The sequence below is a fragment of the Cucurbita moschata genome, unplaced genomic scaffold (assembly GCF_002738365.1).
Source record: "Cucurbita moschata cultivar Rifu unplaced genomic scaffold, Cmos_1.0 Cmo_Scf00029, whole genome shotgun sequence".
Classification (NCBI taxonomy): Eukaryota; Viridiplantae; Streptophyta; class Magnoliopsida; order Cucurbitales; family Cucurbitaceae; genus Cucurbita; species Cucurbita moschata.
Window position 1 is genome coordinate 1,385,117 of NW_019268545.1, and position 15,424 is coordinate 1,400,540.

Consider the following 15,424-nt stretch of genomic DNA (forward strand, 5'->3'; position numbering starts at 1 on the left):
TTTTTTTTTTTTTTTTTTTTTTTTGAACTTTTAATCGTAGGTCTTATTGCAGTATTTACTTGAACTGAATTTTCTGTTTATGTCCTTCACTTTCTAGTAATGTTTGCTTTAATTTAGGTCCCACGTTTTTTGTTGCATTCTGTTCTGGTTGCAAAGAAGCAGAAGCTGCTGATGCTGCAGAGGAAAATGTGAGATGTGCAGGAGGTTTCCAGAAATTCAGTACCATCCTTCATGGCTTGGCAGATTGTCTTACATGTCTTGGAAATGGTATTCTGGTAAGCATCATTAAGGATCTTTCATCGCTTCCTCTCTTCTTTTCAATACCCCACCCAATCATAATGAATAGTAAAAAATTGAGGACTATCACTTGATCCTGTGACGTTGGTACTCAAGAAACTTGAGATTTGGAACCTTACCACTTAGCTTTAGTGTTCGGTTTCTGTTGCCATGAAATTGAGGACGTTGATGAGAAAATTATTGTGGGCGAGTGTTAAAGGAGGCAACTGGTGAAATTTTCGATGGTAAGACTTTAACAGCCCAAGCCAACCGCTAGCAGATATTGTCCTCTTTGGGTTTTTCCTTTCGGGCTTCCCCTCAAGGTTTTCAAAATGCGTTTGTTCTCCTAATAAAGAATGATTTGTTCTCCTCCGCAACCAATGTGAGATTTCACAAAGACTTTTGTAAATGGAAGAAATCTCTTCTGTTTAGAGATAGGAGACCTTCTCTAGTTTCTAACCTGTTTCAATTCAATTTTTACTATTCCTGCTTTGTAGCCAAGAGGGTCGATGTTTGGAGACGTGCCCCGTTATCGACTGTATGTCATCAGGGCTAGACAGTCTAAATTTATTGTTCCATCTAATTCAAATTGTAGTAAATTTTATAATTCATCCACGTCTTTGATGTAAAGGTATTATACCTTTGTTCTTGCAGGAGTTGAAACTTCGAAGAAGCACCGTTCTTTTGCTTGCATTTCTGTCATCATCCGGGAAAGCGGGCTTCGAAATTCTCGTAAGCAACACACTACATAAGGACTCAAATTTTCTCACGTTGATTCTTCAAGTTGTGGTTTCAGAAGTTGAGCAAGAAAAAAGAGTTTCAGAGGCAGTAGAAACTATGGAGGAAAGGTAATTGATGAGATTCCACAATTCCTCGAGACTACACAACTTTTCCTTTCCCTCATTTCATAATCTTCTCATAAAAATCATGCATATTTTTCTTGGAATGTCATTACCCAGGGCCTTGCTTTTACGGGAAGTGCTTATACTTCTAAATAGGCTTGCATCTCATTCGGTATACTCGGCGACGGTCTTGCGTGTGTTGACAAGCAGCAGAGATATGGCCAGCCTCACCATTGATGTAACGAACAAGCTGTCCAGGAAAAACAACAGAAATTGCCAGTTTGACAGCAAGAAAAGAAAGATGAGGGAATCTGAAGTTGTGGACTTGGCCCAGGTATTTCGCAAAAGAGTTCTTACATATTTGGGAAACAGCATAATACTATAAACCACTTTTCATGCTTGGAAGAACACTCCCTCATTGGTTTGAAGTTTTGTCATCCCATTAGCATAGTTGGGAAATTTTGTAGTTTTAAGCATGGTGTATATTCTTCAAAAAAAAAAAAAAGAAAGAAAAAAGACGGTAGAAAGATGTCGGGCGCCGTAACATGGCTGCAATCGTTGGAATTGGTTGGTCGCTTGCTTAAATCTGATTTTTGCTCTCTTTAACGAATTTCGTTTTTGCTAGAGAGATTTGTTTTTTCTAAAGATTCTTGTCGATTCTCTGGGGGTAATTTTTTTGTTGCCAGTGTTTTCGGAATTTAGAGGATTATCATCTGCTTCACTTCAAGTGAAAGAAATTGCTGAGAAATGGTTGTCACATGCTTTTGAAGAATCCCTTTTTTTTTTTTTTTTTCCCTTTTCAACTATACGATTATCACAGCAAAATTCATTTTGGACATGAAATCAATAATTTAGGTTCGTCAAGAAATTTCTTTAAATGTTTTGCAAGTGATTTTGAGTTTAATTATAAATCACCTAAATTGATTTTCAATGGATTGGCATTGTATTTATTGCATTTTAGTTGATCAACATATTCCCCAAAACTGAAATGGCATAGAATTGCATTAATCATTCATCACTATTTTCTTCCGAACCTCATTACTCAATACATTAATGAAGCTCACAATATCAAAATTTTTGTAATTAAATAGAAAATGCATACTTTTCAATTATAAATTTAAGAAAAAAAACAAACAAAAACAAAAGCTATTTTGCTAATCAGTCTTCATCGTCGGAATCATCGAATGTAATCTTAGTGGACTTGGGGGCATCTGCCGTAATTTCCTTGAAGTGCGCTCCATAGAGCTTGGATTCCTGCAGTGAAGCATTAACATCTCCATTAATTAATGTTCTGTACAAGCTTATCGTTACTATATATATATGTATGTATGTATGCATGTATATATATATATATGGATACATAGATACATATAGATATATAGATATACATACATACATATGAGAGAACATGCCGCTCCACATGTTTAGAAAATCACTAAAGCGAACAGTTGCCGATATCAAAATCATTTGAAAAATGCAACCATGAGCAGAAAGTGACACATTTTAACATACAAATCTTACAAAAAAGATCTACCTACTCCAACAATCAACCCCATATTAACGAAAAAAGAAGGGTTAAATTACAAATTTCGTGTCAAAAGTATCTAATAAATCTTTCTAACTTAAAATTTTATGTATAATAAGTCCGTTAGAAATTAAGAGGTATACAATATCAAAATTTATGTTCAATAAAACTATTTACTTTTCAACTGAATTATAAAAAATATCGAAGTTAAAGAGGACTCAATTTAGACTATCCAAAGTACATAAAAAAAAAAAATTAGTTTAACACAACAAAAACCATGAACAGGATACTTGATTTGAGTTCACAGACAAGAATAATGTACCTTTTTCTTCACATGAGTACCGAATTTCAGAAGTGCATCAGGTACAACTTGCTTAGCTTCACGGAGAACATTTACCAGCTCCCCAGCAAGTCCCTAAAAGAATGGCAAAAAAGGTTAAAGGAATTCAATAGATCAAATTATTTTATTCGATTTAAAAAGGGGCGTAATATATATATATATATATAGCCAAGATAACCTTGTTTTGTTGCATGAAGAATGTGTGAGCAACACCCTTTTTACCAGCCCGTCCAGTCCTCCCAATTCTATGGACATAATCTTCCGTTGTGAGAGGAAAGCTATAGTTTATTACTACTTCTACATCCGGAATATCCAAACCTCGAGCGGCTACATCAGTAGCTATCTATAATTACAAGAAAATATACATTTTAGCAACCCATAAATAACTATTAAAATAAAAATGAAATTTATATTTGTAGAGGCATTGAATATTCCTACAACAGAAAGCAGTGTAGCATGAAAAATATACTTCTACTGTCACACTATAAATTACAAACAACGGGTACTTAACCATTTGGCTTTTACATTTTCAATCTTTTTTTTTTTTGCGGCTGAGCATAATGTGTTGCAAGATATCAAAATAGACCTATTACACGATCTCCAAGGCCAAGAAGATTCAACGAGCATTCATTCTGCCTCTACAAAATTGGATAGGCTTGGTTCAACCATTATTTCACGTGTTACAAGTTGATTCGATTGAGTATTTACATGAAGTTGCTATAAATTGCATTAGAAAATTTTATTATTTTAATTTTATAATTTCTTGGAATTGGGAAAGGGGAAAGTTAATTATCAAAGTGGCTATAACTTTTTTGGGAATGGGAGTTAATTATGGTCTCTAACGTTTTTAGTGGGCATTTGAAGAGTTAAAAGTTTTTTTTTTTTTTTTTTGTGGAGAGATTATAAATACCGATAAAAGACAGATTTTTTATGAGTGAAATTTAGCTCTCAAATTGAGACTTTCATATCTCGAAATTTAAGTATCATTTTTGTCATTTTTAAGCCTTTATTAAGTTAAGATGGTGGAGTGACTCAATTTAGAACAAGGTTCCAAATCTTTTCTAGATCTTTGATCTTAAGAGATAATCTAATTCTAACCTTATCTCTTGGTTGATCCGAATCATGTATAAAGAGGTGTTGATTTCCTTAATTCAAGGGCTCTTGCTTCAATAAAATCTTGGATCATTGGGCTAAGGATTAGGATGGTCTTATCAAGAAGGTATAAGGAGGTGTTGATTTCTTTAATTCAAGGGCTCTTATTGAAATCTTGGATCATTGGGCTGAGTTATCAAGAAGGTTAATTCATATAAATGTATACCAAAAGCCAAGAGCCAAAAAAAAAATCTCAAAAAAAGTGAACCATGATGAGATCAAATTTAAGAGCCTTGTGACAATATCAAAATAGCAAGAAACAGCAGAAGGAACAACTATTTGCAAATGCATACCATTAATGGAGAGCTTCCGCTTTTAAATAATGACAGTGCTTTTGTGCGTTCAGTTTGTGCTTTATCACCGTGTATAGAAACAGCCTTCCATCCCCTAGAGAATAATAACAGGCAGAAAGAGAGAGATCATCCATTAAAAAGTAAAATTAATGTCCTGAATCTAGAGAAGAGCCAAAATTGTTGATCCCAACATACTACGATGTAAAATAATTATTACCTTCTCTGAAGCATGTTTTCAACTCGTGAAGCTTCATTCTTGTACAAGACAAAAACTAATACTCTGTTCCTGAAAAGAAAATAACTCATTAATGCCAAACAATTATTCTCCAATGCTCATGTATAATGATATCCCACCATAGGACGTTAAAAGGGAATCAAATAATTGGGTGTTTGAAAATAAAATATCTCCCCACTTCAGAGTGCTTGTTTACTATTGGGTTGAAAGATTCCCTCGTTTATTGTTTTTACGATTTTACAATCCCTAGCCACTCACCCTCCTCCCATGAAAAACTGTCTAACAGTGAGATTAAACAACAAATACAAATGTCTAACACGAACCAATGTAATAGAATAACAAATCATTAATTAGAATAATTTCATATTCTTAAAAGGAGTAAATACCTTTGAGATTTATGGTATTTTTCAAGCAGAGCCACTAAACGATTATCACGTGATCGATCATCCAAAACCTATCCATGTCAATGATTAACGATTATTAACTCTATTTATCTTAATTTAGATGCCCAAATCTCATCTGGATACGACAGATATACCTCAACTATTTGCATGACATCATGATTGGCAGCCAAATCCTCTGAACCTACAACAACCTGTCATAAAATGCTTACTCCTTAAAAAGTTAAAGAATAAAAAATTAGGATATAATTGAGTACTTTCAAAATGTGCACACCTTTACTGGATCAGGATCCATGAATTCTTGAGCCAATTGATTAACTTGTAGAGGCCATGTAGCGCTAAACATAACCATCTGGCGTTCTGCAAAAGAATGAGTTTAATATGAGGGCATAGCACCACAAAATTTTCAGTCTTGTAGAGGCAAACTTAAGATATAACAGTCATTAAGAAATGTGAGAGAATGATTGAGCAAAAAGTAAAACAAAGACAGTGCAAATGAAGACCAAATATCTCAACCTTTACAAGTCTGGCTTAATATAAAGCGCACTTCTGGTTCAAATCCCATGTCCAACATTCGATCTGCTTCATCAAGGACCTACAAGAAGTTAAGCTGTCTTATTAATAGGCTTACATAACAGAATGGGTAAAAGAATTATCATCGAACCAACAGCAAGATAATAGGATGGACCTAACAAAACATATTATCACTAATCAGTATTCTCTTTCAAAGTCATTTTGTAAAATAATAAAAATTAATTAATTAAAAATTGCATGCGCACTGTTCATAGCTGCTCAATGTCCTTAAGGTGCACCCTTGATTTTTTCATTCTTTTTTTTTTAATTTTTTTTATTTTAAAAAAGCACACCCAAATTGTAATCAACGCGAGTGGGTTTATGCAACACAGGGTTTGAAATTTTTATAGCTCTTTTTACTAAAAGTTTTTTCAGCTTTCATGGATAGAAATTGAAAGAGTATAAGTAAAAAGGGCAATAACAAGACCAGAGGTTAAGAACAAAACTCATTAAAATTCTGAGTCCCAAAGAGGCATAAATCCTAACATTCAACCAAACCTCCACTGAGGAATGCTCTGAATTGGATCAGATGATATTTTCAACTTCTATAGTATAGGATATTATAGTTCACAGATTCCCATATAGATGCATCATGGCTGATTAGCAATCCTACCCCGTGCTTCAATACTTCAATATTTAATGACACAACTATGTTAATTCCATGCTGTAATGCATATTTTTTCTACATGAACACCTTGCACCCTACATAAACGCACAAAATGGCAAATAGAGAAACATAAAGCCCAAAAAAGAGATAGACATCAATAGATTTAACTCAAAGTGACCATTTATCAGCTAAGATTAAGAAAATACAGGTTCTCATATGAATGGTACGAAAGATTAGTCACATACCACAAAGGACACTTCTGAGAGTCTGCAGACCTCCATTTCCATCAAATCCTTTAACCGTCCAGGAGTTCCAATCACAATGTCCTGAGTGTAAGATCATAAATGTGTGATTTTCAGGGCGTAGAGACTGTGTGCAGTTTCTTTTCATTTTTTGAAAAAAAAATGAAAAGAAACAAAGACTTATTTCAAAAAATGAAAAGAAACAAAGACTTATATTAACCAACATGGGAGGGGGAAAGAGAGAGAGAGAGAGAGAGAGAGAGAGAGAGAGAGAGAGAGAGACATGAGTGTGCGTGTTTCCTATAAATTATAAAGTAAATGGTACCGTATTATCATCCAAAATGTGAAACAAGAAAAAAACTCAGTAAAGTAACGAGTGAAATTCCCAACTTGATTGATATCTACAACATCAAGAAAAAAGTCACAAATCACAAAAAGGAGGCAGAAACAACATACAACACCAGATTTAAGAGAAGATATTTGGCTGCCTTTGGAGACTCCACCATACAAACAAGTAGACGTCACACCACAAGGTTCTCCGGCATTTTGCAGTACACTTGAAATCTGCCATAGTAAATGAAGCCTATAATTAATCGCAAATTGAAATGGTAAAACAACAAGATTTATTTAATAAGAAAGCGAACTTTCATTGAAGGAAATGAAATAATGGTAAAACAACAAGATCAACATAAGATGATACTAACATTGCAGCCAGAACACATTTACAGTGATCTCAATTCTCATGGACATTGGCTGCTCCATTCCAATACTATTACAACTCATAAAACTGATAACATCCGATGATAATTACAAGGCTTAGATATTCAATTTAACTTTGCAAATGCAATTAATCTCGAGATGCAGTAACTTAACAATGTTCAGACCCGTCCCCATAATAAAGCGAATAGCGTTCCAAGAGGTTCCTATCCGAGTCGACCCCTACCAAGGTTTACATGTCAGCATTCACGTCATAAAACCTTGTCTAATTTCCCATTATTCAGAGGTTATTAGCTAGTTTTCCTTCTCAAACCTAATAGGAGACTAACCTAACCCTAAAAGCCCCGTATGACATCCATATTTTATAAACCCTTTTCCTGTACTTCCCTTGAGTCAATTTATTCTTAGATAGAAGATAGAACAGAAATGTGTGATTTTCAATCCAATTGACTTCCAATTCGTAAGCTATCAGAAATGTGTAATTTGACATAGAAGGTTAGATGCAAACTATCAGCAGCACAATATTCAATCCAAGTGACTTCCAATTCGTAAGCACATACCTGTTGAGCTAATTCCCTCGTAGGTGATAGAACTAAGCAGAGAGGACTCCGACCCTTCGGCATCTTGCCCTTCCTCTTGTTCAACACATGCATTATACCAGGTACCCCAAACGCCAGAGTCTTGCCTGAAACCACATATAACTAAAAGATCATCCACTGCTTCACAATATACATTATGTTCGACAGCCAAATCCACAAATTACCTGATCCTGTTGCGGCGATTCCAATGAAGTCTCGACCATGCAACAAGAACGGCCAAGCGTGGGACTGAATAGGGGATGGGCTTTTGAAAGTTCGACAGCACTCCAATACTGCATCTGGAAGTCCCGCTTCGACAAACGACTTAAGCGGAACAAACCCTGCCTCCTTCACACCTTTACCAGTGACCACCACGGATCCATCTGTAGAATTTTCGTCTACCTTCGCCTCTTCTTTCTCGTCAGAGGTATTGATGCTTACGTTTTCGTCCTTCGATTTCTTGTGCTTTTTCTTCTTCTTGTGAATCTCTGAATCAGTTCCTTCCTGTAACTTCCTCTTGGGACTAACTTCATTTTCCTCTTGACAACCAGAGTCTTTGTCTCTGTTCTTCTTCTTCTTCTTCTTCTTCTCGGCTTTTGTATCGCATTTCTCGAAAGCTTCTTGGGCCACTGGTTCGCTGACGGTAGCGTCCTCTCTGAGCTTCCCAACCATGGCAGCGTCTGGTAGAACTCGGCTCAGGTGGAGTCGAAGAGAATCAGCGAACGAGAAGCTAATTGTTTGAGGGAGAAATCTGAGGATTTTTAGGGTTTTGACTTTTTGACTTTTGAATATTTATAATAATATATAATATAGTATATGGTATTTTTGTAGAGATACTTTAATTTTTAATTTATTTTATTCTTACTGTAAAACGATTTTGTTACATTTAAAAAAATAATTCTCAATTAAATAACTTATATGCAACCATATGGTAAATTTTACGAGCATTAAAAATATATATCTTCGAAAAATGAATTTTGATATTTTAATTTATTTGATTTATTATGATATTTTATATTTTTAGTAGAAATTTTATTAAAAACGAGAATAGTCTACTAAAATATTTTTTCGAAAAGAATAATTTAAAAAATATATATATATATTAAAAATGGTGATCTTAGAAATTAAATTATTTATTTGTAAGTGATTTTTTAATTGATTTCTTATTATCCCTTATATTTTATTCACTATTTTTAAAACTATTGCCATATAGTGAAAAAATAATTTAATTATCATTATCATTATTTTTGTAAAAATATTTAAATATGATTTTTAAAATATTTGTTTACACATTAATAAAAAAAAAGAGTTTGATTTAATTAAAAGTATTTTTATGACTGATGTTTATTTTTAAAATATTATAATAACTATCATTATATTTTATTTTATTTAGATCTTTCGATCATATGAACATCTCTAATTATATGACAACTTTTAACAACAAAAGTAACTTTATATCGAGCAACGGAATCTTTGAACGAAAAATAATTAAATATTGTATTAGAAAAGAAAAAATTGATAAAATTTTACTTAATTAATATATAATAATTATGATGTGAAAATTTTAATTAATTTTAATATTGACGAACGAATTTATTTTATTTTATTATTTTTATTTTTTTTACCATAATCCCTATAAAATTGACACGAATGACTTAATTTGAATATTAGTAAAAATTCTAAGAGTAAAAATGTAAAATCATAAGAAGTAGAACCAAATGGTAACTAACTTCAAGCTCAAAACTACATAAAAAAATAGTTAGAGACAAATAAAAATAAAATATATTATTTTTTATAAATAGTAAAAATACTTAAAAATCACTTCCTTTAAATTTTTGGAGATTTTTTTAGCTTACTAATAATTAAGAAACCTATAAAACAATTACTAATACGTTGTGGGGATCTTTCGGGAAATCAAAAGTAAAGTCATGAGAGCTTATACTCGGGGACAATATCCTATTATTGTAGAGGCCTGTGATTCCTATATGATATCAGAGTCATACCCTTAACTTAGTTATATCAATAAAATCCTAAAGTGTTGAACAAAGGGTGTTGTAAGTCTCAAATGTGTGGTCAAACGACTCAAGAGTCAAACAAAGGGTGAGTGTCAAACGACTCTTGTTCACCCTTTGTTCGAAGGCTCTAGAGAAGAAGTTGAACATCGATTAAAGGGAGACTGTTCAAGGGCTCCATAGGCCTCAAAGGAGACGCTATGATGTACTTTGTTCGAGAGGAGGAGTGTTGGGAGGGAGTCCCACATTGACTGATTAAGAGAATTATCACGGAGTTATAAGGAATATATCTCTATTGGTATGAGACCTTTTGGGGAAACCAAACGCAAAGCCACAAAGTGGATAATATCATACCATTGTGGAGGGTCCTGATTTCTAACCGAAACTCTAAGCGTGCTTGGTTTAGAGCAATACTACGTTGGTTGAACTTCTAGAAAATTTTCAAGGAAGCATTTGAGTGAGGACAAAACACAAGAACCCGTTGAACCGTGAGGATAATCTTGATATCGATGTCTCCAATGGTGAGTTGTACGTTCAAACTTCCCGTCCTCATCCTCCCTGATTTACAATCAACACAGAGTCACGAAGAGTTATAAAGACACATGCCCTATTAATTCAAGAATAAGTACTTTTGGTTCGGTGGTTATCATACTCACTTGTGAATATATTACTTTAGTTAGATTTAGAGTTCAAATATCACGACTTGCAAGAGGGTCTTACATGCTCGAGATAATATACGTCTATTATAACAGTAACCGACCGATGTGTTACGACCCGTAAAATATTATAGTACTTTTTGGGTATGATAAGTTTTAACACTCAACCAAACGAAGTTATCTCTATAAAGTCCAAAAGATTGAAAATGAATTGAATTTGATGGGGAAAGCCATTGTATTCTCTCCATCTCTCCTCCATTCCTCACCTCACCTTCCACACCCAATCCTGAACCAGCCAGTCTCCTTCTGCCACGTGTCACCCCATATCCAAATCTCCTCCTTGTCATTCTTCCATCCCTCTTTTCTTCACCAACATCACAGCTTCCTCATCAACAATTCCACTGTCCTTCCTTCCCTTCTCTTCTCTTCCAATATGCAAATGGAAATATCCCTTTTCTTCTTAACTAAAAACAAAATATTTATAAAAAAACGAACAATACGTGCCTACACACGCACCGCTCTGATAGATCTCCTACTCGTTTTCCAATACGCTCCACGGGTCGATTCCAGTTGCATTAAGCGGATAAGTAAACCTCTTTGAAGTTTGTAGCCACTAAAAAAGTACTACGCCAGTCAGTAACCAGTTCTTACTTCTCTCGGGAATAAAAAGAATGAAACACTTCCATACAGATAATTCGTGGCTCGTTTAAATCTCCTTTCTCTCTTCTCCATTCTCAGCCTCCTATTTCAATCTGTGCTCCAAATTAAGCCTTGAAAAACATATAAGAAAAGTGCCAAAACCCACCCCTCATTTCAGAAGATAAGGAAGAAGAAGAAATCATACACCAAATTCTTCTTCCTTACTACCTCAACAACTGAAAAGCAAAGGAAAACAAAAGAATGGCTGTCTGTACATTAAACTCATCCTTCCTGGGCTTCCACCAGAAGAGCCACCAGCCGCCGCAGCAGCTGGTTTTCTTGAGTGGAAAGAGGTGGGGGAGCAGCAAAAGGGAGAGACACAGCAGCTTGAGCAACACCGCCTGTGTCATAACCTGCTCAGCTGGTGGCCAGCAGACCGTGGTGATCGGTCTAGCAGCTGACTCAGGGTGTGGGAAAAGCACATTCATGAGGAGGCTAACGAGCGTTTTTGGAGGGGCAGCTGAGCCACCAAAGGGCGGCAATCCAGACTCAAACACACTCATCAGTGACACAACCACCGTGATATGCTTAGATGACTACCACTCATTAGACAGAACAGGAAGAAAAGAAAAGGGAGTCACAGCGCTTGATCCAAAAGCCAATGATTTTGACCTCATGTATGAACAAGTTAAGGCTCTTAAAAATGGTGTCCCTGTTGATAAGCCCATTTATAATCATGTCAGTGGCCTTCTTGACCCTCCTGAGCTCATTAAGCCGCCTAAAATCCTTGTCATTGAAGGCTTACACCCCATGTAAGTGTCTATATCTCTGTGTATTTTGGTGTCTTTTGGTGTCTTTTAAGAACAAGGCCTAATCTTTCCCTTTTCCCCTAATAGGTATGATTCAAGAGTAAGAGACCTGCTGGACTTCAGTATCTACTTGGATATCAGCAATGAAGTTAAATTTGCTTGGAAAATTCAGGTTCCTACTCTAAATGAGTATCTCTTTTTGCTTAATTCTATTTGTTCACAACCTAACTGAATCAAATACTTTTACAGAGGGACATGGCTGAGAGAGGACACAGCCTCGAGAGCATCAAAGCGAGTATCGAAGCTCGAAAACCCGACTTTGATGCCTATATCGGTGAGATTTTAAGGCACTTTTGTAGTATCAAGTGTTGTTTATGGCTATAAATACGTAAAAGAGTGTTAAGAATGAGAAACAAAAGTGGGATCGAAGTTACGATCTTCATTAATGTTCACAGTGTTTAAATAGGATACAAGCTACCAAAAAATATACTACCAACCAATTCCGAGAAAATATACTACCTAAAAATAAGAGGAAAAAAAATACTAACCGATTACAATCCCACATCGGTCGGAGAGGGGAACGAAGCTTTCCTTATAAAGGTGTGGAAACCTCTTACTAGCAAACGTGTTTTAAAACCTTGAAGCCCAAAAAGGACAATATCTGCTAGCGGTGGACTTGAGTTGTTACAAATAGTACCAGAGCCAGGTTATCGGACAGTGTGAGACACTGGTCGGAGTAGGGCTAGACTCTCTCCATAGTAGACGCGTTTTAAAACCTTGAGGGAAAGCCCAGAAGGGAAAGTTCAAAGAGGACAATATCTGCTAGCGGTAGGCTTGGGCTGTTACAAACGGTATCAGAGCCAGGTTACCAGACAGTGTGAGACACTGGTAGGAGTAGAGATAGACTCTCTCCATAGTAGACGCGTTTTAAAACCTTGAGGGAAAGTTCAAAGAGGACAATATCTGCTAGCGGTGAGATTGGGCTGTTACAAATGGTATTAGAGCCAGGTTACCGGACGGTGCAAGACACTGGTCGAAGTAGGGCTAGACTCTCTCCATAGTAGACGCATTTTAAAACCTTGGGAAAAACGCATAAATGAAAGCCCAAAAAAGACAATATCTCCTAGCGGTGACTTAGGCAGTTACAATTACAGGTATATAAAATATATTCTTTAACTAATTACAGTTATAGAACAAAATATATGCCACAAATATATCTTAAATCAAAATTCATAATAAGGAGTGATGTTTATATGAATTTGCAGACCCACAGAAGCAGTATGCAGATGCAGTGATAGAAGTGCTACCAACAAATCTGATTCCAGATGATAATGAAGGGAAAGTTCTGAGAGTTAGGCTGATAATGAAGGAAGGGGTTGAGTTTTTTAACCCAGTTTATTTGTTTGATGAAGGCTCCACAGTTTCATGGATACCTTGTGGAAGAAAGCTCACTTGTTCTTACCCTGGCATCAAGTTCTCCTATGGCCCTGAATCTTACTATGGCCATGAGGTAATCACTACAACTCGTTCGGGATGTTTTCGTTTCTTGTTTCTTGTTTTTATCTTGGAAAAGATTTTCAAAACCGTTCGTGAAGTTCTTAAGATCGTGTTCGACTAACTTTTGGACACTTTTTTGAAACTTTAGAATTTATAAGATCAGGGATATAGATATGAGATATAAATCAACAAGACATGGACATAGTGATAGTCTTTCTTTTACAAATTTAGGCACGTACAAAGGAAGAACACGTTCATTAAAATGTATATCATTATTTGTGAGATCCCATGTCGGTTGAAAACCTCTCCCTAGTAGACATGTTTTAAAACTGTAAGGCTGACAATGATAAGTAACTGGCTAAAGCGAACAATATCTGCTAGGGGTAGGCATGGGCTGTTACAAATAGTATCAGTCAAACACTAGATGGTGTGCCAGTGAAGACGCTGGGCTCCTAAGGGGGTGGATTGTGAGATCCCACGTCGGTTGCAGAGGACAATATCTAATATGGACTTTGTACAACTAGTGTTAAACACTTTCATTACATGTCAAAGTGTCCAAATAGTTGACATGTATTCACTACAGGTGTTCACATGACCCAATGACCCAAACAACTTAGACTACCGAACACAATCCTGAATTGAGTTATATTTCTTTTTCCTCTTGGGTTCGGTTGAATCTTTGAAAATTTTGTTTCTAGGGTTGGAACTTTTTTTAGTCGGGTTAACCTGACCAATCCAAGAATATGGTTCACAATCCAATCCCACCCTATCTTAAGATCATTGTGAACATTAAGAATGATTTTGCCGTTTAGTTGAATTGTTAAAAGTTCAAATCACTAACCAAAATTGAACATAAAATTATTAAATTAAAAACTAGAAAAGCGAAATTGAGGCATACCAAGTGTTTGATGAAATGTCTGAATGGCGAATTTCAGGTATCCGTACTGGAAATGGACGGGCAGTTCGACAGACTGGACGAACTGATCTATGTGGAAAGCCATCTAAGCAACTTGTCGACAAAATTCTACGGCGAAGTGACTCAACAGATGCTGAAGCACTCGGAGTTCCCTGGAAGCAACAATGGCACAGGCTTCTTCCAAACCATCGTCGGATTGAAGATCAGAGATCTGTACGAGCAGATTTCCGCCAGCAGGGCCAAGGCGCCGGTGGAGGCCGCAAAAGCCTGAAGTTAGGGCGTCGCGAGAGGCGTTTCTCAGTCGCCGGCCGATTTCTGGATTTGGCTTTCAATTCAAGCTTTGTGTTTATCGATCGTAATAGTCTGAGCTTCTTAGGCTGCTTTCCAATCACTTGTTGTTCTAAATTTCCTGATCGCCGGAGATTTCTGATGTAAAGAAAAAATATCCATAAAGAATCGAAAGCAGAAATGAAATGGAAATTCAAAGTTTTTGCAGAGATTGGTCTCGTTTATAACTGAATGTATATATCTATTTCTATTAAATTAATAAAAATTTATTATCACGAAATTATCGATTTTTAAAAATTTTAATATTACTAAACTTTTAAAAAATTCAAAAAATTCTTAAATTAAAAAAAAATTATTGAAGTTTCAAAAATATTATTTTAATTTAAAAAGTATTTTAAAAATAGTTTCAAAAAGTTTTTGTTAATACTTAAATATTTTTAAAAATTAAAAAACACAGTTTTTTAAAAACTTAACACATTTTAACTTTTTTTTTTTTTTTTTTAATTCAAATATACCCTTATCTTCAAAGATATGGACGGAATCACGTTTAAAAAAAAATATAGTAAAAGTTTTAATCTATATGAGATGTAGATAGACAGTTTCCATTCATATATTGATTATTAAAAGTACACTTTTACAAGTTTTAATGAGATGTTTTAATCTATATGAGATGTAGATAGACAGTTTCCATTCATATATTGATTATTAAAAGTACAATTTTACAAGTTTTAATGAGATGTAGATAGACATTTTCTATCCATATATTGGTGGTTAAAAGTACGACCGTTTCTATCCATATATTGATTTGAAAGTACAATTTCAGATA

General features: G+C 35.1%; 3 protein-coding genes across 4 annotated transcripts in view; 2 read left to right on the plus strand and 1 right to left on the minus strand.

The window, feature by feature from the left end:
- LOC111464104 overlaps window positions 1-1,867 on the plus strand; it is an 8,392-nt gene extending 6,525 nt beyond the window's left edge. For both annotated transcript variants that reach the window (XM_023108191.1, XM_023108193.1), the window contains exons 10-12: window positions 118-275; window positions 931-1,124; window positions 1,236-1,867. In XM_023108191.1, the coding sequence (XP_022963959.1) occupies window positions 118-275; window positions 931-1,124; window positions 1,236-1,503 (620 nt within the window). In that variant the 3' untranslated portion in view covers window positions 1,504-1,867. The remainder of the gene's footprint in view (window positions 1-117; window positions 276-930; window positions 1,125-1,235) is intronic.
- Window positions 1,868-2,091: 224 nt separating this feature from the next.
- Window positions 2,092-8,555, minus strand: LOC111464108 (DEAD-box ATP-dependent RNA helicase 5-like). The gene is made up of 13 exons (XM_023108201.1): window positions 7,967-8,555; window positions 7,764-7,888; window positions 6,943-7,050; window positions 6,490-6,570; window positions 5,581-5,659; window positions 5,339-5,424; window positions 5,202-5,258; window positions 5,050-5,117; window positions 4,646-4,714; window positions 4,429-4,522; window positions 3,162-3,326; window positions 2,966-3,058; window positions 2,092-2,372 (listed from the first exon to the last, which is right to left on the minus strand). The coding sequence occupies exons 1-13, from the start codon at window positions 8,451-8,453 to the stop codon at window positions 2,277-2,279; spliced, it is 1,608 nt and encodes a 535-aa protein (XP_022963969.1). The 5' UTR covers window positions 8,454-8,555; the 3' UTR covers window positions 2,092-2,276.
- Window positions 8,556-11,042: 2,487 nt separating this feature from the next.
- On the plus strand, window positions 11,043-14,802 carry LOC111464114 (phosphoribulokinase, chloroplastic-like). Its single transcript, XM_023108209.1, has 5 exons — window positions 11,043-11,900; window positions 11,985-12,069; window positions 12,147-12,231; window positions 13,163-13,407; window positions 14,330-14,802. Exons 1-5 carry the CDS (start codon window positions 11,350-11,352, stop codon window positions 14,579-14,581), a joined length of 1,218 nt encoding a protein of 405 aa, XP_022963977.1. The 5' UTR covers window positions 11,043-11,349; the 3' UTR covers window positions 14,582-14,802.
- The last annotated feature ends 622 nt before the right edge of the window (window positions 14,803-15,424 follow it).

What these genes read in the sequence shown, in the direction of transcription:
- LOC111464108 (XM_023108201.1), bottom strand. Translation starts at nt 8,453, where the DNA reads ATGGTTGGGAAGCTCAGAGAGGACGCTACCGTCAGCGAACCAGTGGCC. An exon ending in TCTCAGAAGTGTCCTTTGTG is followed by an intron (nt 5,660 to 6,489) that starts GTATGTGACTAA and finishes AACTTCTTGTAG; the next exon opens with GTCCTTGATGAAGCAGATCG. An exon ending in ATGTCATGCAAATAGTTGAG is followed by an intron (nt 5,118 to 5,201) that starts GTATATCTGTCG and finishes TGACATGGATAG; the next exon opens with GTTTTGGATGATCGATCACG.
- LOC111464114 (XM_023108209.1), top strand. Translation starts at nt 11,350, where the DNA reads ATGGCTGTCTGTACATTAAACTCATCCTTCCTGGGCTTCCACCAGAAG. An exon ending in AATTTGCTTGGAAAATTCAG is followed by an intron (nt 12,070 to 12,146) that starts GTTCCTACTCTA and finishes ATACTTTTACAG; the next exon opens with AGGGACATGGCTGAGAGAGG. An exon ending in CGACTTTGATGCCTATATCG is followed by an intron (nt 12,232 to 13,162) that starts GTGAGATTTTAA and finishes ATGAATTTGCAG; the next exon opens with ACCCACAGAAGCAGTATGCA.